The sequence below is a fragment of the Astatotilapia calliptera genome, chromosome 15, assembly GCF_964374335.1.
Source record: "Astatotilapia calliptera chromosome 15, fAstCal68.1, whole genome shotgun sequence".
NCBI classification, from domain to species: Eukaryota; Metazoa; Chordata; class Actinopteri; order Cichliformes; family Cichlidae; genus Astatotilapia; species Astatotilapia calliptera.
This window is the reverse complement of record NC_137436.1, coordinates 17253791-17280428: the sequence shown is the minus strand read 5'-3', so window position 1 is coordinate 17280428 and position 26638 is coordinate 17253791. Positions and strand designations below refer to the sequence as shown.

Below are 26638 nucleotides of genomic sequence, written 5' to 3'. Positions count from 1 at the left end.
CTTAATTATCCCTCGGGTGGTTTTCACACAGCTGAATAAACATCAAATAGAAAACTGATTAAACAGAAGTGTGAGACAGTCGAGAATTTACACCAGTGTCCTGTTATATTTTAGATAGCAAAGAGCAGACGGCTGAGTTGATTAAACTCCACCAAGACAGCGGTGACACAAATCTGAAGGTTAGACTGTCCAATTTCACAGCCGTTTACTTCCGGCCTACCCGACCATCTGAGGACCCGGCCCACGTAGACCGTGAGAGCCGGGTCCTCAGGAGGATGCAGCCCATGAATTTGGACACAACTATAGTGTCCACATCACTGCAGTCACAGCACCACTCCGTCTGTTGATCTCCCGCTCCCCTCTCACCTCACCCGTGAGCAAGACCCCGAGATACTTAAACTCCTCCACTTGGAGCAGTAACTCATCCCTGACCTGAAGTGGGCACTCCACCCTTTTCCAGATGAGGACCGTGGCTTCAGACTTGGAGGTGCTGATTCTCATTCCCAGCGCTTTGAACCTCTCAAGTGCGAGCTGGCTTCATCAGGTGGTGTCTTGCCTTGGGCAAGACACGTTACCCTACCGCCTACTGGTGTTGGCCAGAGGGGCCGATGGCGCGATATGGCAGCCTCGCTTCTGTCAGTCTGCCCCAGGGCAGCTGCGGCTACAACCGTAGCTGCCTCCACCAGTGTGTGAATGTGAGAGTGAATGAATAGTGGCATTGTAAAGCGCTTTGGGTGCCTTAAAAAGCGCTATATAAATCCAATCCATTATTATTATCTAGTGCACAACTGACTTCAGCACCTCAAGAGGTGAAGCTCATCCAGGAGCTTCTGCAATGGAAATGTAAAAAATAAAAAATAAATCTGAATGAACTGGTAACTAATAACTTCCTCTAACTTTATGAAGTCAAAAAGTGTCTTTGTTTTTTTTTTGTGTGTCCTTGCTGGCTTAGCCCTTTAAAGCAAGAGGCATTGTGTCTTTGAAGATGAACATCTGTGAAAGAGTTGACATTGTGGAAATCCCTGAGGAAGATTCCCAAAGATGTTTTCTGTTTGCCCCGTTGGTTATGGACCACAATGAGTCACAGAGTATAAATAAAAAAAAGAATTTGCAGCCCTTTGTCTGAACACAATGCTGTAATCACAGAAACACCATCTTAACATATCCAGGGGGTTGCATATTTAAAAACAAATTTCAACAGATGACGAGTGGCTGAACAAACATACAGAAAGAAGAGGTCTCTGCTTTTAGATGAGGAATGATGCACCCGAAATGGGCTTTTAATGCTTAAAATGTCAGAATTTATCAAAAGTAGAACATTAAAAATACAAACAGATGATTCAGTCATTAGGAGTCTGCAGTCTTGCTTTATTGCTAAAAATACTTGCAATGATACCTTTTTGCCTGCTGGTTTGCCAGCAGATTAGCATCTGCCAGGTACAAACTCCACACATGATCACAAGTTATGTACAGCTGACAGATTGTTACCTGAATACTGATGCCAAGTTCCTCACTGGCTTTCAAGAGCTCATAATTCCATGCCAAAAATGATAGAAGTAGCTCTGAAATGACAACAGTACATCCTGCTTTATGCTTTAAGATGTTTTTTGGTTATAGTTGTGATAAAGATGAGTTTCCAGATGGGCGTGAGGTTCTGGGGGCGCTCCGTCTCTGGGCTGGGACCCGGACCGGGCCTCCGGGGCTTGGGTCCTGGTTGGTGTGTTGCCGGGGTTGTGGGCGGGTGGGTGCATGGGGGCCCAGCCCTGGAGCAGGGTGCCGCCGGTGCATCGAGCCACCTGGGGGGCTCTTCAACTGGTGGGGGAGATTGTCACATCTTGCAGGAGCTTTCCTCTCCTCAGGAGCTCCCTCTGCAGGAGGGGGAGATACAGGAGAGGTGGAGGAAGATCTCAGCCTGGGTGTTTATTGTCTTATGTAGTCTGGAAGATGAGTGGATGGTGGGGTGGGTGCAGTTTTCTCTGTGGTGGGGTTGGGTGGACTGTCCCGGGCTCTGTGGGGCCGGGCGGCGCTGCTGCACTGGGCCCCGGTCTGGATGGGCCTGGGCCCCCTTTCCCTGGTGGGTCGCGGAGTGTGGGGGTGCCTACTGGGGTCAGCGGGGGAGCTGGCCCCAGGGAGGGGTCACTTGCCCCTCCCTTCCTTCCCTCCCCATCTCCAGCTGCCTCCCTCTTCCCGCTCCACCACAACCACCCACACATGCAGGGTCTTGGAGTAGGGGTATGTCACCAGGGTGCAGAGGAGGCTACCCCCCCCTCTGTCCCCTTCTGGCTGCCTCTGCCTCAATTTTATCCCACAACTTAGACATTCACATTACTCACACTCTCATTACACATACATATAGGATCTTGGGGGTGGGCACGATACACGGAGTCCAAAGTACCATCAGGGTGTACACCCCACCCCTGGCGTCGTTGCCCACCTCTCAATTTTAAATACACGTAGACATTGAGGGCTAGCAGGAGGGACCATGCGCTTACCTGCTGCTCCTTGGCAGGTAGCTCCAAGCCCTCCTGGGTTTTAAATGCACCTTAGAACACACATGCATCAACATTACAATGAGCGGGTGGAGGGAGGTTCGGAGTCTTCTCTCACCCCCGTTCTCTGCGACCTGCTGGAGCAGGGGGGCTAGGACTAGGAGGAGGAGTTGGCCGTCCGACTGCGGTCTGGAGTGTGGAGCCTTCCTGCTGCTGCGGAGTCGGGGCGGTCTGCCTCCCCCCACCGCAGGGAAAAGGGAAACACCACCTGGGTCTGGGTGCAGTTCCCCCCTCCAGGGGCGGGGGCACCTAGACCCGGTTTGTAGAGTACGCTTGGGGAGTGTGATCGTGTGTACAACGTCTCTTTATGTCTGTCTCCACGTTGGTTGAGTGTGGAGTAAGTGCATATGAGAGCATGAGGGTGGGAATGGATGTTTGTATCTGTGTGTGCCTGTATGTCTGTGTCTATATGTCAGGTTGGGTGTCAGGCGCCACCTCTCTGGGGACATCTTAGGCCCTCCAAGGTTTGGAGGCCTATCTCCCCCTACCACCACTTCCCCTGCCAGTGGCGGACCCCCTCAGACATCGGTGCGTTGGTGCTTCTTTGTGTCCGGGGATGGGCGTCCAGGTACACACCGGCTCACTCCTTGGCGGCCGCTTATCGGGGCCTGGAGCCTGGGGCTCGCTCGGGGCACTTCGGAGGTGGGATGCCCCCGGCCTCTCGGCCTGGGGCTCGGTCACTCAGGCGCAGCTGGCTGCCGGCGGAGCTCACGGGCGCGTCACTGCAACTCCCCCTGGCTTCTGCTCCGCGGCTGCTGAGTGAGCCCTCATCTGGGACTCTCCTCAGCTCTTTCCGGGACAGTGGCGCAGCTGCCCCTCTGTTGGTCTTCCTTGGTCTCTTGTGTTCTGGGGGCCTCTGGATGTCTGGAGTTTTGAGCTCCTCCACACCTGCTTCATGCCCTGGAGGACGGGGCTGTGGCCCCCCCACACCCTCTAGCAGATTATTACATGAAGGAACCTTTTAAAAAACAAAAAACAAGCGCGTCCATGCTCACAGGTGTACACACGGGTGATCACACCCACAAACTACACCCTTTTTGGCTCCTACCTCAAAGCACACTGTGTTCTGTTGATCTTATGTGCTGCACAATAATGTTTAACATTTAGTATTTACTGTCATATTCCCATATATCATTGTGATGTTGTTTATTCTATTACTCTTGTTCTCTTCTGCTTGCTTTCTTTTTTCTTTCTCAGCAGGTGACCCAGGTGATTGATATATGCATTTTTTTTTCTCTGCCCGTTCTGTTGGTTTTTGTCTTTTGCCCTTCTCCCCCGTCCCTCTTCTCAGCTGTTTCTCTTTCCCTCTTTCTTTCTCCCCTTCTTTCCCCCAGTCAAGTCTGTCCCGTATTCAGTAAGTGAAAATAGAGTGAACGATAAAGGGTGAATCGGGTGGACCATTGCGGCAAGGCTGGGATGGTCGGTTTGGTGGGGTGGATCCGTTGGGCATCTTTCTTTGCCTTTGGACGGCAGTTCTGAGGGCGGGGGAGCCAAACGGGACAGGCCAAAAAAAAAAAAAAAAAAAAAAAAAGACAATACCAGATATATGACCCTGAAAATTTTTTCATCTAGTAGAACTCTTTCAAACACACTTGTGTCCCTTTGGAGTCATAAATTGAACATAAATTTACAGAAACCATTAATGTCTCCTCTGATTTAAAATAAATAAAACACTACTAGGAGTAACTGTGACAACCACAAAAAAATAAAAAAATAAAATAAATAAAATAAAAAAAAGATGAGTTTCCACTGTTGCCGATGGACTTGTGGGAAGCATGTGGAGTAGCTCTATTTATTTGAAAAGAAGAAGATACACACATAAACACAAAAGTAGCTTATAAAGTGGTGTGGGCTGAGATTTTGGTATAATACATTAACATTTAGCTTATTTAGTTCATTTAGTGTATTTTTATATAGCATTAGCCCTGTGTCTGGCGGGATACATTCGGGTGTATCCGGCCTCCTGCTTTATGGAAGCTAGAATAGACTCCCACTCCCCATGACCTTGAACCGGATAAGCGGAAGAGAATGGGTGGATGGCATTTGCATTTATTATCAAAATAACTTCTAAACAGCAACAACTACAACAGATCAACAGGCCAAACACTACAGGCCTATTGTGTCAATTGTGTCAGCTTTTACGCTGTGAGAATCACGTCCTTCCCTTAACCCTGCATGACCAGTTGTTTATGAAGAAAACAGAAAAATCATAACAAAAGCATTTAAAATGTAGATAGAATAGAGATACATTCAATCTGAGTCAAGACACTAATAAAATTTTTCAAATATGTATATAGAACAAATTTCATATATATAATGATGTTTAAGTAAAACACGTGGACCCCGTGAGATACTGTATATACAGGTGCTTCTTTAGACACAGTAATCCAAGGTACTGGATGTCGTGCAAATAAAAAAGAAAGTCTGGAGAACAGTAATACTCCATTGAAGCAAATTGGCAAGATGTCCCAGTATGACGCAGAAAGAGCAGAGATTGGCATTTCCAAAAAAGTCAACACCATTTACTGTAAATCACTTGAAGGGATCTACAGCTGACATACAGCACAGACTGCATTCTGTTGTGAGACAGGCACAGTGAGTCATAACGTACCTGCTTGAAAGATAAAAATGCTAATTAGTATCACTGAAGAAACGGCCTCTGTTTTGGTTACTGTTGCAAAAAACAGAATAATTATCTTTATTCTGTTTTTTGCAGCACACAAGTCCTATCTCGCTACTATAACATGATGCACAGCATTAAATTTAATTGTAATTTGAATATTTGAAAAGTATGTCGACATCCAGCCAAATAAAAATATATAATAAATTGTGGCACTAGAGCCTAACATGGTACAAACTTTTTTTAATATCATGTAATTTTAATCATTTGCCACATTTCCAAAGCATGTTGTTATCCAATAATGAGGACCGCAAAAACAGCAAATTCTTATAAATAATTGCAATGCTAATTATTGATCAAAGGCTTTCTACATAATGAGGGAAACTGTGATAATGTGAAATAACTGTCCTTTTTCGAAATGGCGAACACAATGTTCCTATTAAATTTACACTGGTGGTACTACAGCCTGAATTCCAAAAAGAGTTGGGACGCTGTATAAAATGCAAAGAAACCCAGAATACAATAATCTGCAAAAACCCATAAACCGATATTTTATTCACAACACGACATGGAAAATATATCACATTTAAACTGAGACATTTTATTATTTCATGAAAAATACTACCACATTTTAAATTTGATGGCAGCAAAGCATCTCAAAAATGTTTGGATGTGTACTACAAGAATCCAAAAACAACATTGCCAATGTTTACCCAAAAAAGTACAAGACTAACGGCTATGAATGTGTGAATATGATGCAAAAATGTTTTCCAAATAAAAAAACGTGGACACCATGTCCTCTCAACTAAAGAGAAGAAAGACCATCTAATTTGTTATCAGTGCTCAGTTCAAGAGCCCGTATCTCTGATGGTATGGGGGTACATTAATGCCTATGAAATTGGAATTGGAAACAGAAAATCAGAATATGCAATCATAAATAACATTTAGGTAGAAAACATGGAGAAAACATTGAACATGAGATGAATGCTCTTGTGCAGTCCTGAGTATCTCAATTATTTCAATAGCACACAATATATTTAATCTTAACATCATATTATTGTAATAATAACTTATATTTGTATATCTATTGAAAAATAGTTCAAATAAACAAAAATACATAAAGAAAATAGGGCTGGAGGGACAGAAACAGCCCCATAGCTGAGGACCATAGCATGTGAGACTGTGTATATGGGTGCAGCAGGTCAGAGAAGTACTAAGGGGCTCGTAACTGAATCATTGGATCATAATTATTATTTCACACTTTATTGCTGCAGCTGTTGATGATTTAATTACAATCCTACTTTTTCCTTCCATGTGCTCATCCAACAGTGCTGGGCATTGCAATTGACAGCACTCTCTTCCAGTTTGTATTTATCATAAAAATTGATAACCCACGCACTTTGATATACTAATTAGTGCTGCGCAGTTGAGATAAACATGCTTATCTCTCTGTGGATGACATTACTTACTCTTATTTATTTACTTTTATCTTTTTTCTTTTGAGGGGGGGGGGGGTTCAGGAAATGAGTTTGGATTATTTTTAAGTACAGTCACGCTTCATATTACATTAGTATACTGTATTTCATTTGCTCCATTTAGATTAACACTGATAATGTATAGTTAACTGATTTATTGATAAAAGTTTACAAGAATAATCTACAGTAATATCATCTAAGACAGTTTAAGGATGTAGTGAAACTTTTCTAGCATTTATCTGGCACTGCAGTGCTTCCCCCCCCGCCCCCCCCCTTCCTCCTTTTCATAAGTGATGCACCAACAACAATGGCAAGAAGGACAAAAAAAATCTCTAATGGTGTCTGCATACTGGGGCTCTTCCAGTATGCCAGTACGCTGCAAGGGGACAAAAGGAGGGCATTTTAATGGTTTAGCAGGCCAATCTTGTAAGGACACGGGGGGGAGGGGAAGGTGGTTCAGTCTGGACAGATCATCTTTTCTAGCTGTAATTACAGCCAAGTCTTCTTTATACCTGGATTTTAATAGTTTTTTCTTCTTCTATAGTTAATCAGTGTCTCTACCTTCCTGCAGCCTGAACACTGTGAACTGTAATGGTGCTCCACACTTCATAACTCAGCTCAGGCCTGTGAGAAACAGTATTAAGGGTGTGGTGAGACAGCAGAAAATTTTGACTTTTGCTATATCTACTTCATCATCTTATTATTCTATAACATAACCCATCCCTCGAGGTAATTTAAATTCAATTTTGGTGCACATACACAGCTTGATGGCTTCTTGCTGTCATGCATGAAGACGGAGAGGCTTCACTGCAGCAGATGCATTATTAAAGCCTGGCCTTATTGTGTTGTCTTCTATTAAAAACAGGTATGCTGTTACTGACCATATTTCTAGGTGACCCTGTTGGGCCATCCTGCTGCAGGACATACAATAAGATTCAAGAAAATTGTAGATGGGGCCCAAAACTGGCGGAGTATACAAGAAATAGAAGAGGCAGATGATCTAGACTGGCTTGACAGAAGGATGAAGGTCAGTGCAGGTGTAAAGCAGCAGGGAAAGCAAACAGGATGTTGCCTGCAGCTGATGTGGTCTCTTGACCTGCTGGTGGGGGAATGGAGGAGGCTTCTCCCAGCCATAAAAAAAAACAATTACTGATTCACTGTTGCAGTGCAGAATAATCCACAGTGTAAGCTCCTTATCTACAGCACAATTTAGTGAAAAAAGGAAGCCCCAGAGCAGATTATTGCTCTTACTCTTGCTATTATTTGTGCAGAGACCAGCTCCTATTTGCATTTATTCCACTGGCATTACAGAAAGGTCTGTTTGTTTGTTTTCTTAAATTTTAGTTTATCAATTGAATCATTAACATTATTTTGTGTATCCCAAATAATAACCCAAGGATATTTTATTGTTTTTATCATTTTTTTTTTAAAAAAACTAAGAAAACAACACAAGTTATAGTTTTTGGACAGGACTCAGTCAATCTTAATTTCATACTCTTGATCCCTAAAAAGAAAACGAATCACATAAAACACAAACAAGATGAAAAGAAATAAAAAGAAAAACAGAAAAGAAGGAGAGGCATACTAGGAATGAATCGCCTGATTGGTGTATATTTGTAGGCTGCTGTAGCTGGGCCTGAGCATGTGAGAGTTTATGTTTCTTCAGTATGTTCTTAAAATCCACGTGTCTCAGCCATGGCCCGTTTAGCTCTTCTGGCATACAAATACGACTCCAACCACAATTCCCAGAATGCAAATCAGAAAAATAAAGACGCTGTGACGTAGTATACAAGCGAAATCCCTCCTGGATATTGTAGTTTAGAAATAACAACTGCTTACATTTACAACGGTATTCAGACTTTCTGTATAATGCTTTCTTTACTCATCCAGGGGAAATTATATATTTTATAAATACTACCTGTAGTAAAATGCTCCACAAATATTAATTTGCATATGAGAAATTAAGAAAAACAATCCTATCGACTACACTTCCCAAAAGCCCTCTTGCTTCTGCGCATGTGTACAGCGGTGTGGCAGCTGCGTGTGTGGAGTGCAGTCACGTGGAGCCCGTAGAGTCCACCTCGGCTCCGTCCAAACAGAACGTGAGCTGTTAGCTGTCCGTGTATAGGAGCGCCGCTCGGTGCTAAGCTGATTCATGTTGTTTTTTTAGCCACCCGTCCGTTTAAACTAGCCTATTTAATCGAAGAATGAGTGATAACGATGACATCGAAGTCGATAGTGACGTAAGTATGGCTGCTTTTTGCTTTTTAAGGATGTTATTCCGCCAGCTGGAAATTTGTTTTAGCTCAACTAGCTCGTCGGCTAAGCGCTAGCTGGCAGTAAGCTGGCTAGCTCTGATCTTCTGAGTAATTTTATCGGGATTCCAGCTAAATGATAAGAAACAGTAGGCTTTCTTGCATCAGCTCATTGTTGACCTGATTAATTATCTTACTTTTCTTCAGCGAAAACAGTGAGATTGTGGAGCTTTACGAAGAATTGTGGCTACAATTGTACTTTTTGTTCTGTTTCTTTGCAGGAAGAATCACCGAGATATCACTCTGTGGTGCGTAATGCTGGATTTGTCCACTGTCGACACAAAAAAATGTGTCTCTGATTATTGCTAAGTTAACTTATTCATCACCACTTTGCTTATTTAATTTTTATTTATTTATTATGGTGTATTAGTCAGATTGCACTATTTGGGTGGTGGGGGCTAGTCATGAGAGAGAATGTGATAGTGCGGTTATCTCGATGATAACACGTGTATGTTTTAAATTTATTTATATATGTGTGTGTGGACGGTATTTTTTGCTTTGCGTGTAGTTGTTCATGCATCTCTGCAAGTGAAGCGATAATCCTCGGCTTCAGTGTATTGCAGGGTATCCCCCATCCTGTGTATACCCGACCATAGGGAGACTGTAACACGAAATCTATATTTAGACCAAAGCTTTATCCCTACAGAGGCTTTTTTTGTGTGTGTGCGCGTGTTTGTTGTTTTTTTCCGGTTAACACAAAGCCTTCTGTGCTCCGTAGCAGCAGGTTAGTGGCCTGAGTCGTCTCCCCCCCTCTTCCACCCCAGGCTTTTTTGCTCCCCTCCGCGGGGATTCCGCTCACAATCAGGTTTGCATATCATACATGTAGGTCATCTTAGTAAAGAGAGCGCGTTTACATTTTGTTCTGCATCCATGATGCAGATGCAGAGGGGGGCGTAACGGGTAGAGAGGCTGCTGCATCTCCTCGGACAGGGCTTGGTGTCAGGAAAGGGTGCAGCGGGATGTTTTCCTGTATTGCAGACGGTGATTAGAGCCATCTTCTCTCTACAGGCAGCGAAAAGGCTGGCAGCCTAAATGAATGACGTATAGCTGCATGCATACAAGCTAGGGGGAAAAAAAACACCCTGCACGATTTGGTTGGTGCACACAAAAACACCATGTTTCCCCGCCTGTCAAATAACTAGAATTAAAATGCGGAAGAGCTGTTTAGGAAATATTAGTGTTAACATGTTAACATGAAGTGATATAAAGATTAGAAAATAGCCTTTTTGCTGGTTCCCCCCCAACAGACCTGAGGCAATTCTCTCTTTATTTTTTGATCAATACTGACTTTAATGTTCTGCTTGTGTTGTCTAGTTTATACATGCATACCGAAAATATTTCGTTTTCTGCTGAACAGTAGGAGCATTTTTCTTCTTGCTTAAAATGGGCCTTTCGGGGTTGATTATGCAAGCAAGTCCCATTGGTCTGCTTATGGTTGCCTTACTTACAAGAAGTTTATGCATTTTTCTGTTTCTGGGGGGTGAATTTAAACTAGATTAAACCCCATTAAAAAAAAAAGAGTAAATATATTTAACACAGTTAATTTTATTTGCAGGAAAACCCCGACTTACTGCTTCAGACAGTTAGAGAAAAGCTAGCTTTAGAGCAAAACCTGGCAAGTTGCTTTTAGAAAAAAATCACCAGTGCTTTGCACAATTATTGAAGTGTTACCTTAGTCATAATTTTGGATGTTTGTCAGATGGCTTAAAAAAAAAGTGGTCTCAAGTGTATAAAAAAATGTTGCAACATTGGCAGATGTGCTCACAGATGCGTGGAGAAATATCATTATTTTATAAAGGATAAAAAGAAGTTTCCTTCTTCTTGTTTTGCCAAACAGCAGTAATAGAACAGAATGGTGTCTCTTCGTGGTTTAATTATCTACAGACAAGTAAATTTACCACCAAGAATACTTTTGTCAGCTTGTTCAGATGCTCTCAGTTATTTATTTATTTTTTAATTAGATTGTGGCTCGTATTTTCTCAGGATTGCACTTCCCAGATTGCAATTTCTGTTTCCAAAAAGCTAAATTCACCACTTTAGCTGTGCAAACAGAGATAGGAATAAAATGTAATGATGGTTTTGGTGTGGCAGACATTGAATAGTTCTCAAAACTTGAATAGTGATGTGGAAAGTGGGCCTGTTGTCTGTAGATATGTCTTGGAAGGTGAGATAAGAGACTGAACGCTGTCTAGTCATGGAGCAAAGGGGCTGCTAAGCACTTAATGTATGTATGGTATGCAGTGTGTAATGGTTAGAAAATGTACAAGGGGCAAAATATGATTTGTTTTGTAGCTCCAAGAACAGAAATGTATAAACTAATGAACAGTGAAACCAGTCATTGTAAGATCTTAAATATGTCCTAATGAGGACATTTTTTTAAAATCGTCAACTTTGCTTCACTTGCTGGCGAATCTGTTTTAGTGGCGTTTCCATGGTTACTGGTGGAAAAAGTTTTGACAGCAGCGTAGGCTTTCGTGCGGGGAAGGTGAGTTGGTCAAGGAATGGCCAGGAAGCAGCAGCTAGGCACCTGGTGGTGTTATGTAATGTCTCATGATCAGGTATGAATAGAACGGAGGAGAAGCTCAGCTGGCGTAGGCCGCCAGCAGAACGTATCAGCTTTACAGTGAAGTGATAATGGTTGCAAGCAGGTAATAGGACACCTGCTTTTTGTGGAGCCTGATGTGCTCAACAAGGTAGCTTGACGATGCAGATACTGCTGTGTTTATAGCAGCTGTTTAGTGTTGGCGACCTAGTTAAATGTAATTATGTGCATGATGTAACCTTTAAAGTGGATTCACTTGGAATTAAAATTTCCTACACAAGTCAGAAATAAAGAAAACATTGCTGCAGTCCTGGCTCTCTGAAGGAACAGACTTGTTGAAAGGTATGTCAGGTTACGTGACAGTACATACGTGGAGATCTTGTGGCTATTTTATGTAAAGGGTGTGGTGTCTGTCCTTTAATCTGCTCTCAGAAAGAGGCATGATTCCTTATTTTTCTGTCGGTACTATGGGGTCACATCTTGATATTTGGGGGCAATTATATTGTTTAATTTTCCCAAAACAAGGTTTTCTGTCAGCTTATTTTCACTCTTTTTTTTGCCTTCAAAAGAAACAACAAGAACAAACAGAATTTGAGATGTTTTCTTTTCCCAAAGACACATTTAACAGTAGTAAAAAGTACCCTCACTGGTACTCAGATTAATAAAATTTTGTAATGTAAAAAAGCAGTTTCATATTAACCGCTAATCGTTATTAGATTAGTGTTCAATATAAATTATAATTATGTAGGTTAGAGCATGTATAGTGCAGACAGCTGGGTCATTTCATATAAATCTAAATAATTGCGTTTCCTCTAGACCTTCTCAGATACAGTTGTTTTGTTTTTTTGCTTTCGGGCTTGTAAAAATATTAAATTATATAAAATATTCATAGGCTGAAGGTAAAATCTTGCCTCAATTAAACAGACTGAAGTTGGTGTACCACTAAAAATGATTTACCTCTGAGGTCATGAGGTGGGTGGTATTAAATAAATCAAATTTTTCATGAAATGACTAACCTTATCTTTACTAATGTGATATTTACTGTCCGAACAGAACCACTTTTCCCCTTAAAAAAAAGTACTTACATTTTATACTTATAAGTCACTACTGCAGACCTTGAAACTGTTTTAAACTGCAGTGGTTTTAAATGTCTTTATGTACCCTGTCTCCTCTTTAACTGGTGCAATGAAACTTTGCATGAACATTTAACATTTATATGCTTTTAAAACATTTATTATAAATTCAAATTCTGATGGTTTTTGTAAATATTCAACATCCTCTTGAGAGTGCGACTTACATTGCCAAAGAGTAACTTAAAGGCACTAAAATATATATCTGTGGTGGAACTTTGTTCAAATCAGCACTTAATAGTGAACGAAGACTTTGAAGAAGCGTGAAAGGCCTGTCAAAATCCGCCTGTGAAGCTTATTTTTGCTAATTTTAAACAAATGGAAAGAAATGAGGAAACAAAAGCAGCTTTATGGAATTATTGGATTGGAGTTTATTGTGAGGTTTAACTAGGGCTGGCTGATATGGGAAAGAAAGTCATAAAACAATAATTTCTTTCTTATCAGTCTGAAATATAAATCGTGCTGTAAATGGACTCACAATTTCGGTCAAGCTTAGAGGTTCTTTTTCATACCAAGATATACAATCAAGAACACAAACACAAATGGAAAACTGAAATCTTTGGTCTGTTCCAAATAAGTATAACCTAGATATTAATCCGATATTAAAAAAAATGATATATATTTTTTTTTAATATAGATTCAGACTGTCTGTACAAATTCAAGAACCTTTCAAATGCAGGCAAAGGAGAACATTCAGATAGTTTAGGGCCACTTGTGCTCCAAGGCACAAGCGAACAGTTATGTCTATAACGTCTGTTCCCTGAAGCAGAGGAACGGGTTGTATTCCCCTGAACAGCTACCCTGAGGTACCCCTGAGCAAGGTACCGTCCCTACACACTGCTCCCCGGGCGCCCAATGGCTGCCCACTGCTTCACTGAGTGAATGGGTTAAATGCAGAGAGGAATTTCCCCACGGGGATCAGTAAAGTACACTTTCTTTTTCGAATAAGAAGCAAAGTGCCGTCTCAACAAAGTGGGCAGTGACGCTCATATGGATCAGATGTGCAACTTGACCACAAAGCCAGTGTGGTGGCGAAGAATGACACAGCTGTCCAGCCGTCGCTCTACAGTCCATGTACAGCTTTGAAAGTACGAGAAATGTTAATGGTCAGTTCCTTTAATTCAACATTATCGACTGTGCTTACTGGCATCGTGTCTTGTTATCGGACAGTTCCATTCAGCAAAGTTCTCGTAGCTTGAGTCTTGTGCCGCGAGTCGTCGTTAAACTTTTTATTTTGTTTTATCTCAATCACACTCACTTGTACTGCTGCAGCCCAAACACTAGCATATGTGGTGCTACTGGCTACACCTCCTATATCAGCCTATGCTGACGTGGCTCTGTGTTCTCATTATCATTGGTCTTTTGTCTTATCTGTCAAAACATGCTGGAATAAGGTTTGTCAGCTTTATGGTGACCATATCTTATATTTATATTGAGCAAAACTTTATTCATGGGCATTTCTTTTGTCATTTTTATCGTCCAGCTCTGAGTTTAGCCAAATAAACTGTACATTTACAAAAGGGAAAGTAAACCTAATGGCCAGCGTTGATTGGTAACTGTATTTAAAGCAGTTCCAGTGTTTTAAATAGCTTGTCTGTAAGTCACCACTTGCTTTTAACAAGCAGGAATTCTATAATAAATGAATGCTAACATACTCTGGGCTTTACTCCTGTTAATATACTGAACATAATAGTCTTCCCCTCATTGCCGTTGAACAAGAAAGTCAACCACGTGCACTTTCTGTATCTATTGTCTCGTCGCTGAAGCATCCATAGATACAGCCACCAGACTGGTAATTGCACATGCCATCAATAGCAGTCATGTTTGTTCATGCAAGGATTAATGGAGGGAGTGCTTGGCACAATGAGGCACATGGTCCTGGTGGTTTTTTCTCCCTTCTGGTTGGTCTCTGTTTTATGCAACACACTGTAGGAGCAGCTGCCACTGAGTCACATGATATGCATTGTGGGTAGCTTTAAGGGTATATATGTGGGGTTTTTTTTTTTTTTTTTTAATTAAAGTTTCAGTTTCAGTGACACTCAGGGTGTCTAGGATGTGTTCATGCTCTGCAGCATTTATCTTCTTGCTAAGACCTTCAGCAGGATGTTTACTTGCTTAAAGTATTACTTGAGTCACGCTTTACGCCCACCGAGATCACAGCGAAAGGCTTGTCTTAACCTGCTCTTCATCTCACTCGTGGCCACTTTGGCTTTTGTTGTAATCCATGGACAAAATGAGTCAGATGACACAAGGTCACCTGACTTCTGTCTCCTCTTCTCTTTGCCTGAAACTGTGGCGTGACCACAAATATTGTTCTGTTTTCATTGCTAATATTTTAGTCACATCTCGTGCTTTGCTGAAGCTGTGTGATGGTGGATGTACAGATGATTTTGGAGGCTCTTATTGGGAGTTGGGCTCAGCCTGGTGACAGCATGGATTAGTCAGGAGTCAGATTTGATTGAAGGCTGTAATTGTTTGGCCTAAAAACAGGCCGAACTACATGCTGATCAGTGCTCTGGTCATGTGCTAATGGCAGCTGTTTTATGCCTCGAGTTTAATAATTGGAGTTCAGATGTGTGGTTTTGAATTAACAGCTAGTTATGTGCCTGTTTTTAGTTGGTGTTTGTTAATAGTGTTGGGTTGTTATAGTTAAGCTAGTTATTTGATTTGACAAAAGACATGAAAAATGTTGTATTTTAGTTCATACAACAGCCTAAAATTAACCTCAAATTTACGGTGAAAAGCCGAACCCCATAAAGGTTGGAGAGCAAAACAACCTCTGTTCATGACTGCTGAACTGTTTACTTTCTCATCAGGGAGTTAGCTGACACTATTATTTGTCATCATGTTTGCAGTGACTAGTTTTCATGTTCAAATTTAGAGATTTCTCCGTATTTTGGTCTATTTTAGACAATAGAGTTTTGCAGCAAATGAAGAGGGAGCTGGAAGTAGCATTTCATTGTTAGCATGTTAAGATGTAATAATGCATCTACAGTGCTTGGCAAATTTATTAGACCACTATCCAATGTAAGGTTTATGTCACACTAGATTAACACTATTGGTGATTACCAAAATAATTTTTCACGTTTCTGTGATTGTTAATCCACCAATATGCACTTTATGCTCTTTAATTTGCAAAATTTAAAGTTATTTATTTAGATTTCTATGGTTGACTGATGTTCTTAAATTCGGACTTCTCAGATGAGTACAGTGTGCCGGCATAAATGCAGGTATTAAAAAACACAAATGCAGTTTGTCTAATAAATACCAATATAATTTTTTAGATTTAAACAAGTTTTGGACTATTTCTAAAATATTAGCTTGATTGTTTTTATGACTATTGGTCTAATAAATTTAAGCATTTTGTGTTTAAATATGTTATATCTTCCTTATGTTTAGTTAAAAAGAAAAGTTTTCTCACCTTTGGTCATATTTAAATTTGGGTAAAATATCAGAGTAATGACGGTCTACACTAAGATCTGGCCTTCTATGTAGAATCTGTCATATCGGCTGCTGATATTGAAATCCGTTGAGGACTGTGAGGTTAAACCTTTTATCTTGTGGATTACAGAGCAATAATATTTGCATGAGTTTCAGTGAACTGCAGTCCCTGTTTTAATATGAATTTCTTTAAAATGACAAGATAAGTGTGTTGATATTAAAAAAGAAGAAAGGAGGGTTATGTTTCACAAATTTTGAAGTTGGTGAAAAGGAAAGGATTTACATCTTTAATAGTAAAATGAATTTTTACAGGTTGAGGCTGTTGAGCAGTTTAAAGATGGCCTTAAAAATGTGTGACTATCATTCTCAGTGTTTTATTATAGATTGAAGACAAACTAATTTTGATGCCTTACTGGGGATATTAACTACATCTTAAATGAGTCCTCCTCCTCTGTAATGGTTGGTTAATAATAATGATGGCTGCACTGAATTAAAAGCACAAAGCAGTGTTTTACTTCAGAGTGCGACTTGGCAGCAGAGCGGCTTGTGAACGTTTGACTGGGACGGCTGGACACCCGCTGTCCCTCTACCCACGCTGCTCTGCTGCCTGGCTTAAGGCCCTGTGACTCTTGTCATTGCAGGCAGACAAACGGGCACACCACAATGCGCTGGAGCGCAAGCGTAGGGACCACATCAAAGACAGCTTTCACAGCCTCCGAGACTCGGTACCCGCCCTGCAGGGAGAAAAGGTTGGTAACACTCAGCCTGTAAGTCTGCCTACCACACAAATGCCAACTACACACTCATGTATGAAAAATATTTGAATTTGAATGAATTGTTATTGTGTCATGTCTATGCTAAAATGTGAATTTTACTGTTTATGATGTTTAGAAAACAGCATGTAGATGTTCAGAGATGCAGATGTCTTGTTGCTTCATGTGGAGGGCATTGATTGGGCAGCTGATTAGTGGAGGGTAAATGGTAGAAGGGTGCAGACTGGCAACAGGAAGGCAGTGATGCAGTCTAAGTACTTGGAGCAGCATTGGGAAGTTATTATGAGGACATTTTGTTGCTCTCTTCCTGTTTTGACATCATTGACGTAGAGAATTTTTAGAGTGGGTTCAGCAACTGGCTGCACAAGGGTTTTATTTCAGTTCAGGAAACACACAGTGCAAAATGGCTTGATTTATCTCAGTCCGAATCACCACATGGACATCGCTGTTTAGCTATCGATTACAGTGGGGCAAAAAAGTATTTAGTCAGCCACCGATTGTGCAAGTTCCCCCACCTAAAATGATGACAGAGGTCAGTAATTTGCACCAGAGGTACACTTCAACTGTGAGAGACAGAATGTGAAAAAAACATCCATGAATCCACATGGTAGGATTTGTAAAGAATTTATTCGTAAATCAGGGTGGAAAATAAGTATTTGGTCAATAACAAAAATACAACTCAATACTTTGTAACATAACCTTTGTTGGCAATAACAGAGGTCAAACGTTTACTATAGGTCTTTACCAGGTTTGCACACACAGTAGCTGGTATTTTGGCCCATTCCTCCATGCAGATCTTCTCGAGAGCAGTGATGTTTTGGGGCTGTCGCCGAGCAACACGGACTTTCAACTCCCGCCACAGATTTTCTATGGGGTTGAGGTCTGGAGACTGGCTAGGCCACTCCAGGACTTTCAAATGCTTCTTACGGAGCCACTCCTTTGTTGCCCGGGTGGTGTGTTTTGGATCATTGTCATGTTGGAAGACCCAGCCTCGTTTCATCTTCAAAGTTCTCACTGATGGAAGGAGGTTTTGGCTCAAAATCTCACGATACATGGCCCCATTCATTCTATCGTTAACACGGATCAGTCGTCCTGTCCCCTTGGCAGAAAAACAGCCCCATAGCATGATGTTTCCACCCCCATGCTTCACAGTAGGTATGGTGTTCTTGGGATGCAACTCAGTATTCGTCTTCCTCCAAACACGACGAGTTGAGTTTACCAAAAAGTTCTACTTTGGTTTCATCTGACCACATGACATTCTCCCAATCCTCTGCTGTATCATCCATGTGCTCTCTGGCAAACTTCAGACAGGCCTGGACATGCACTGGCTTCAGCAGCGGAACACGTCTGGCACTGCGGGATTTGATTCCCTGCCGTTGTAGTGTGTTACTGATGGGGACCTTTGTTACTTTGGTCCCAGCTCTCTGCAGGTCATTCACCAGGTCCCCCCGTGTGGTTCTGGGATCTTTGCTCACCGTTCTCATGATCATTTTGACCCCACGGGATGAGATCTTGCGTGGAGCCCCAGATCGAGGGAGATTATCAGTGGTCTTGTACGTCTTCCATTTTCTGATGATTGCTCCCACAGTTGATTTTTTCACACCAAGCTGCTTGTCTATTGTAGATTCACTCTTCCCAGTCTGGTGCAGGTCTACAATACTTTTCCTGGTGTCCTTCGAAAGCTCTTTGGTCTTGGCCATGGCGGAGTTTGGAGTCTGACGGTTTGAGGCTGTGGACAGGTGTCTTTTATACAGATGATGAGTTCAAACAGGTGCCATTCATACAGGTAACGAGTGGGGGACAGAAAAGCTTCTTACAGAAGACGTTACAGGTCTGTGAGAGCCAGAGATTTTCCTTGTTTGAGATGACCAAATACTTATTTTCCACCCTAATTTACGAATAAATTCTTTACAAATCCTACCATGTGGATTCATGGATTTTTTTTTTCACATTCTGTCTCTCACAGTTGAAGTGTACCTCTGGTGCAAATTACTGACCTCTGTCATCATTTTAGGTGGGGGAACTTGCACAATCGGTGGCTGACTAAATACTTTTTTGCCCCACTGTAAAACAACAAAACAAGTTATGGCTGGGTATCAAATCAGTGTACTTTTGTGCTTCTGAGTATGTGTTTCAAAGATTACCAAGTGGCAGTCTGTTGTGGTTTGGGCAGGTTCACAGTCTTTGGTCACAGTTCCCAATAATAAACATTTTGCCAATTTTTAGACCTTAAACTTGCATTAACGTAAAAAATAGGAATATGGACTTCCCCTGTTCAGTTACGGATTGGGAGTTGTGAACCTTCTTTGAGATGAGTGTGGCTGATCGAGCCACACTAGCATAAATGGTTATGAGGCTGTTTATGGCAGCGGTCCCCGGGCCTCGGACCGGTACCGGTCCGTGTGTCATTTGGTACCGGGCCGCGAGAGTTGAGGCTCAGGTGTGAAATGTATGGTTTTCAAGGTTTTTATCGGTTTTCAGCGTTATTTTGTTATCGTTTTTATCGTTTTTATCGTTAACTCGGTTTTCCTGAGTCTTTTCACGTGTGTTATGAATAAATCTTTTTTTTTTTTGGTACCGGTACTAGTTTTATTTTGTTGTATTTATACGCGACACCTTAAAGGCTGGTCCGTGGCGCAAAAGTCGGGGACCGCTGGTTTATGGCATATCACTTGCACCAATGTGCTGATCATAAACAGGCAGATTAACCAGAAGGCTTAACTCTTTAAATATAGGACGAATTACAAAATAAACAAACCTTTTTAATGATTGAGCATCTTTTTCACGTTCCTAGTGGTTCTGGCCTTCTAGTGTTAAACAGAAGATTGCAGTGGTTTGACTGTAATTCTGATCTTTTTTCTGTTTTTTGTTGGTATTTTGGCTTGAGTAGTGTTTGGTTTTTTCTTACCCAACAGCTCCCCTTCCCCTGCACTAATGGCCGTAATGTATGTCGTAAACAAGCAGAGTAAAAAAATGTGATAGATTGCATCTTGGAAAATTCTTTCAAGCAGTGTTTTGATCAAGATAATGAACACTAGTATGTTGGCTGCTTTAGAATATGTGGACGTGTTAAATAGTTGAGCGTTGGAAAGTGCATTCAGTGCAAGCATGTTGAGCCTATAATCTAGAAGGAAGGAAGGCTGGTGGTGCCACACTTATTGTTTCCTGACTGTTAGACTTGATCCTCAGTCTAAATTCTAATTTTCCATTGATTAACTGCTTTTTGGGAAAGAAGAAACACGTCTGTTCCTTAAATGTCAGTCCGCTTCTGCCTTTGAGTTGAAGTAAGGTTTAAAGCCTTCTGAGTTTCTTGGGGTGAGCTGTAATTCAGCAGTAGAGCTGCTAAAGCGCTACCCAAGAGCAGCTTTACTGCCATCAGACTTGGAGATATTTGGGTTGTGTTTCTGCCCAAATGTGTTTTGTTGCAGGGTAAGGAGCTGAAATCAACTCGTATCCCCTTTAACGCAGTGTTTAACCTGCAAAGGCATTAAAGCGGTTATGAAATTAGTAGTTGGGGACATCCATATCATCTGTAGGATATATCTGATGGACATTTTTTGCCTCCTCTGGCAGCAACACATCTGTGGATGGGGTGAAGGTCCAGTTAGCAGTGTTAACCTTCTGAGGCAGAGGAAAATGTCCACATATATTTATCCATACTACTTGGCTTACCTTTATCAATAAGAGTGATGTAGAGTTTAAATGTTTGCATTAAATTTATGCTGTGGGTACGTTGTAACTGCAAAATCCTATGAAACCTCGTGACCAGACATGCATCGCCCTACAAAGGTAACTGCATTTCATTGCAATGACTGCGATTGGTGCCGTTTCCATCTGTGCATTTCTGACGAGCACTTCTTGTGCCTCTATCTGCCAAACTGACGGGAAGAGAGCAGCTCAACTTGAAGAGATAAGTTCCACTCACAAGTGCTATTCGAGTAGCAAAATTGCAGTGCAGATATGCCAACTCGAATAAACTACATAGTGGCCTCAGTATAGACAGTTAAATAAAGCTTAAATCCCAAATATACTTAAATTTATTTCCAGTGGCGTGTTCTTTGCAACGCATGACCTTAATTGAAGTTTTGTAAACGTGCCATTGCTAGCCATGTGAAATTAACTTATTGCCAATTTTGGATGTGTGGCAATAAAAGATCAACTGAATAAGGCCTTGGGCTTAGAGTGGTTAGTGACCACCTGGTAACTGCCTGTTGTGAAGGATACATAATCCCCAACTGGTTGCTGGAGGTTTGATTGCAGTTGCTAGGAAAATAATTGCTAAAGACACAGGCACGCAGGCCTACAGACCGGCCAGTGACTCACCTGTTGCTAGGTTGTTCCCTGACCATTTGGCCTTGTGATTGCTTTGATCGCTAGCATATTGCTGCAGTTGTTTGAATGGAAGTGGTGGAGTTGTCTACAAATATGGTCCAGCTACTCTCCGAGCTGTTGCGTCACAAGCAGGAAACAGATCATTGGCATTCAATGAAACTCATGTTTGCTTCAGCTCTGCAGCACAGCTTTTACTTCTAAGGGAAGCGTTCTCATTTCCAGTGAGTGTAGCACTTTCTCCAGTTGTCCTGAGCTACTGGTTAGCGAGTGTTTGCACAAGAAAAACCTGCAGGCAACTTTGGTTCGGCACCTTCTTTGACACTCATACACATCTGGCACTTTTCACTTTTCCCTAGAAACGGGGGATTGTATCACATTCTCTATGGTGGACACCTCTTGCTGTCACTGTCACTTTAATTTAAATTAGACTTGTTTTTCTTAAACAGAAGGTAAGTTGGAGCCTTTAAATGATTTTTTTTAAAATCAGTGATACCCAGCCATAATTTGTACAGGTCAAGTAGCTGACAGACACCAGGTAGGCATGATGGCAAAGCTGTAATCTGAGCTGGTTGCTGCTGCAGTGTTTGTTGTCTGCTGTAATCGAGGAGAGGCCTCTGACCGTAACTTGTCAGGGGTATGACAAAGCTTATGCATGTCAGACTGAAGTGCTAGCAGATTTCAGGGGGTTAAAAGAAGGCAAGCTAGGTAGAGAAATGCACTGCTGTCTCAGATACCCTGTAGTGTCCTGCAGTGGTTTGAGTCTGCAGTGTGCTGCTCTCTGGGGCCAGTCTGCGTAGCATCATGGCAGGGGTTAGCGTTACTGTGTTAGAAATGTGATAAAGACTCTGTATACTTGCGTCATTGCTTCAATTTTTGCATGTGTCACTAACAGCAGTCTACCAAACAGGCGTCTCGAGCTCAAATCCTAGACAAAGCCACAGAGTACATTCAGTACATGAGGCGGAAAAACCACACACACCAGCAGGACATCGACGACCTGAAGAGGCAGAACGCACTGCTTGAGCAACAAGGTAACACTTCTTATCGGGGAGAGGCGGGCTGATTAATGCTGGTTTGGGTCGGCTGTGAGGTTTTCCACCCGATAGGTGCAAGCGTGGACGGCCGAACAATAAATGTTTGTTTGAATGTTTTGGCGATAAAGGAGTGTGTGTGTGTGAATAGTTTCAGAACACACTGCTCTTTACGCATAAACAGATTTATTTAGTTTTTTTTAGAAAAAGAACAAGTCTGCCCCCTTTTCTGTTCTAAATTTACTATAGGATCATCTGCAACTACATGGGGGAAATACAACATTTTATCATTATGTTTGAGCGTTTAATAACATGCCTCCTTGTACCTCCATGTAATCACCTAAAAGAGAATGGCCCCTCTAACGTCTCTCCCTCATGTTTCTAAAGTTTATGTATGAGATGTGCTTGTCTATTTTTACGTCCAGGGCCGAGGTTGCTCTAAGGCTAATATTTCCACGCTTCTCAGTAACCAGGTTACAATCGGCTTTCTTCAGTAAGCTCATAACAGTCATGTAAACGAAGATGGTGGTTACTAAAACCAGAGTGAAGGATTAGACAAACCTGGCAAAGCTCAGAATGATGGAAACAAGATTGATTTTCGACATAAAAAGCAAAAGGACCTATAAATGTGCATTTCGTACCAAGCATTACTGGAGAATCCAAGAGACAAAAATGGTTTTAACTGTTGAGCACAGGAAGCTTTCTCAGAGACTTTGGAGAGACAAAGGTCTAAATATTGTCATTGTTTAGACCTTGAGCAAATTTGGACCATCATGTTCTGCTCTCTGATGTACCTAAAATCCTCCAAAACTCAATGAAAGGTGTAGCTTAGACATGGTGCATTAATATACTCTTGTGCAAAATGAGGATGTTTTCCATATGTATATGAATCACGTTTGTTTCTTAAAGTCTTAAACCCTCCTGATAACTGAGCCGAAAATGGTTGCATTTGCTTTATTTTACACTATAATACAATAAGTCACCATCTTTTAACAAAGTATAATACGCTTCATTGAGCAGAGTTAAGTGTAGGATACAGAAAATCCTGAGTGCAGTGTTCCCACATAAGGATGCATGGTCTCAGGAGGCTAAAATTTTGTGAGACCCCTGCGTCATCACTCTGATTTTTTCCCTTCCCCCCTTTTAAGCATTAGATTGCACAAAAATGCCAGCTGTAGCAAAACTGATAGAAATAAGATAATATATGTAAAATTAAGGGTTTTGTTTGTTTGTTTGTTTGTTTGTTTGTTAGAAGGCTCAATAAACAGTCCAGTTTCAGGCTTTGAAGCAGTTTGATTGAGCTCATGTGACATTGTGGGCGACAAACAACCCAATTTAATGTTGAGTGGGCCGGCCCAAAGAAGCTGCCCTTTCTGTCGGTCTAAAGAAGTTTAACTACAGAAATTGGTGCTGTAACTTTTTTGTCATTTAATAGTTGATTTACTACTTTTTTACTTTGGTGTAGTATGAATAGCCACGGGAGAGCTATTTGCCAATAAGAGAAGTTGTTAAACTCATGAAACTGCAGGTAAGAGTCCAAAGTAAATGCCCTCCTTCACAATTTCTAATGCCATCCAGATTGGTATCTTTGCTGGGGCGATTCTGGCCCCAGGATTCAGATTCACTCTTAAGTTTGACTGTTTGAAATCTGTTTAATTACTTCAAGATCTCGCGCTGAAAGTAATCTGTTAGTGCTTTGAATGCATCCTAATCAGGTTTCTGTCCAGCTTATAAAAGCAGAGAATTATGATCAGCAGTGTTTCCTCAGACCAATCGTTTCTTCAGTAAATTTGAGTTCTCTGTTCCTTTGTGTCCACGCAGTCCGCGCTCTGGAGAAAGTGAAGGGCTCAGCTCAGCTCCAGGCCAACTATTCCTCGTCTGACAGCAGCCTGTACACCAACCCCAAAGGCAGCGCCGTGTCGGCTTTCGACGGCGGCTCCGACTCCAGCTCGGAGTCGGAGGCAGAAGAGCCACCCACCAGGAAGAAGGTGCGCGTGGAGGCAAGCTAGAGAGCCGAGCGTCTTAAAACGAAAAAATAAAAAAAGGAAAAAAAATAGGTGCGGTCGAGGCAGCAGAGCACAGCGGAGGGCGAGAGGGGAGACGGCCTTCAAAGCTCTCGAGGCTCACCGACCTCTCCTACCTTCATGCCAACGACCACCTCGGCCTCCCTCGTCATCCTCTCTCCTCCATCTCTGGATGGGCTCGCACTGGAGACTCGTCGCCATCAAATCTCCTCACAACAGCCGCCACAATCGTCTCTCTCCAGCCAGTCTCCACCCACGGGAGAGAGGTTGTAAGCAGGGTGAAAGACAACTGCTTCAATCCACCTAGAGAGCTTCAGGTTCCCCTCCTCCTCCACCCCTCTTTCTCTGTTGATTTTTGTTCTCCATCATTGGTATCCTCCCCTTCTTTAGCAACATCAATCCAAATCCTAAAAAGAGGCAGCTTGGCTATGTAAGGACTCGAGGCTTTCTTGTGTGTGTGTGTACCCTCAGTAAAGCTCCTCCTCCTCCCCCAAGTTATCTTTTTTTCCTTTGGGAGGAAGGATGAGCCAGGTGTACTCTTTCAAGCACTGCTATGTTATGTATTTTTTTTGTTTTTGTTTAGAATTTACACACACACCTAGATAAAAAAAAAAAGTTTTGGAAAGATTTACCTTTTTAAAAATGAATAAAACATTTGTAGCTTTCTTTTTTTTTCCAGTAAAGAATGTGAAGATGCTCGGAGCAAATGTTAAAAGTGATAACCCACCTCAGCCCCACTGGATTGCAGACGTTTCCTGCAGCACACACTTGTCAACACAAGATGATTAAAAAAAGAAAAGAGAGAGAGAAACCTGTTCTGTTGAAATTGATGTTTTGAAGGAGAATATTCCTGAACTTATATCGTATTTTGTCCTTTAGCTTGAAGTAGTGGATGACTTTAGGTGGCTGAATACATTAGGCATCTCGTTTTATATATTTCAAAAAAGCATTAATTGGATGTTTTCAAGTTCAAACAGTATGTTATGCATTTCTTTAGTGATCACACAAGTCATGAGATGATGCTGATTTTGTCACATGTAGTTTTCTTCAAGGTTATGAACTAGGTTTTGAATCTGAAAAAGTAGCCCCCGTCTCCTGCAGTACAGGGAAGCAAAAGAAGTCCATGTCAGTGTGTTGTGCTTTACACAGTAAAAATCAATGTTGCTGAATCCCCCCCCCCCTCCAAGGAAAAAAAAAAAAAGGAAGCATTTTCGTGTCTAGGAAATGTGTGTGTATGTATATTGTTTCCATTTAATTTCTATTTAGAAGGATATTATTAGTGTAGTAGGTCTTTGTCCAGTTCCATTCCATGGAAATTACAAGTATGTTGTACATACTGCCAACAATTGTCTTGCAAGTTGAGGCCTACCTTTACTATGAGACTATAAAATAAACTATTTTATCCTTTAGCTGTCTGTCTGTGGTCACTGATCAGCATTTCCTTCGGTGTGTGAAAGTGCTAAAATATTGGACTCTGCTCAATTTCTTTTTTCTTTTTTTTAAGAATGGCTTCTTGACAGCTGCCTTTCCAATGAGACCATTTAGGACGAGACCTTATCAAACCTGATCAACTGAAATGCTAAATGTCAACTGTTTAGCTGCTATTTGAGGCACTAAACATCGAAAAACTCAAAGGCTTTTCTTTTCAAAAAAATGTGCACAAAATGTTAAAGAAATCTACAATAAATCATACACGGGGACCCAGAATTGATCTACTGACTCCCCTGATGAAGGCTTGTGTGCCAAAATATGTTGGAAGGTTTTTGTTTTTTAAGTTAAACATGACAGTGCCATAAGAATAAAAACATTTGAAATTTTCAACTGAAAAGAAAGAGCCTTGGAACTTCTTTCCTCCTCCACCTGTTGAATTTCCTCAATTTTTTAAGGACTCACTGCGCACATATACGGCACATTTCCAGCTCTTTGGGATTCACTTGTTGGCCCAAAGCTATGCCTCTAAATCAAATTTAAGACCAAACTGGAAATGGAAATACCCATCATAGATGAAATCTTATTTGGTCATTAATGACCTGTGTCATCATCCTTATGGTTTCCATGTTTTGTTTTTCAAATTTTAAAATGCATTTCACCGTTAACAGTTTCTAGAAGTCTGAAAATGTGCAATCGAACTGAACAATGCAGCCACATGGCGTGATCGAAAAAATGTGTGGCGGCGGCTTAACGAAGCTGTACGTGGGAACATTAAAGACTCAAACTGAATTTAACTGATTTATTGTGCAGGTGTAGTGAAGTCAGGTTTTTCTGGTTTTGTTTGTCTACCTGATGTGTTATAATTTCCCATTTTTACACGAGAGTCGTTTTTTAACCAGGTGGCTGAGCAGCGGCCAACCCCAGCCGACTCTTGTCTGTTCACGGTCATTCCCTTCTTATTTAGAGGATACTTTT

The 26638-nt window shown here is 41.5% G+C and overlaps 1 protein-coding gene across 8 annotated transcripts; it reads left to right on the top strand.

Annotated features, from left to right (window-relative positions):
• The first annotated feature begins 8685 nt into the window (after positions 1-8685).
• Positions 8686-25641, top strand: max (myc associated factor X). Of its 8 annotated transcripts, none has more exons than XM_026194916.2 (5): positions 8692-8887; positions 9181-9207; positions 16714-16821; positions 22085-22208; positions 24030-25641. In XM_026194916.2, the coding sequence occupies exons 1-5, from the start codon at positions 8852-8854 to the stop codon at positions 24215-24217; spliced, it is 483 nt and encodes a 160-aa protein (XP_026050701.1). In that variant the 5' UTR covers positions 8692-8851; the 3' UTR covers positions 24218-25641. The 8 variants fall into 8 exon arrangements, with proteins under 8 accessions (XP_080146147.1, XP_026050701.1, XP_026050703.1 ...); XM_026194913.2 differs by having other exon boundaries at positions 8702-8887; positions 16714-16839; XM_026194911.2 differs by having other exon boundaries at positions 8702-8887; positions 16714-16839; positions 22070-22208.
• Positions 25642-26638: the final 997 nt, after the last annotated feature.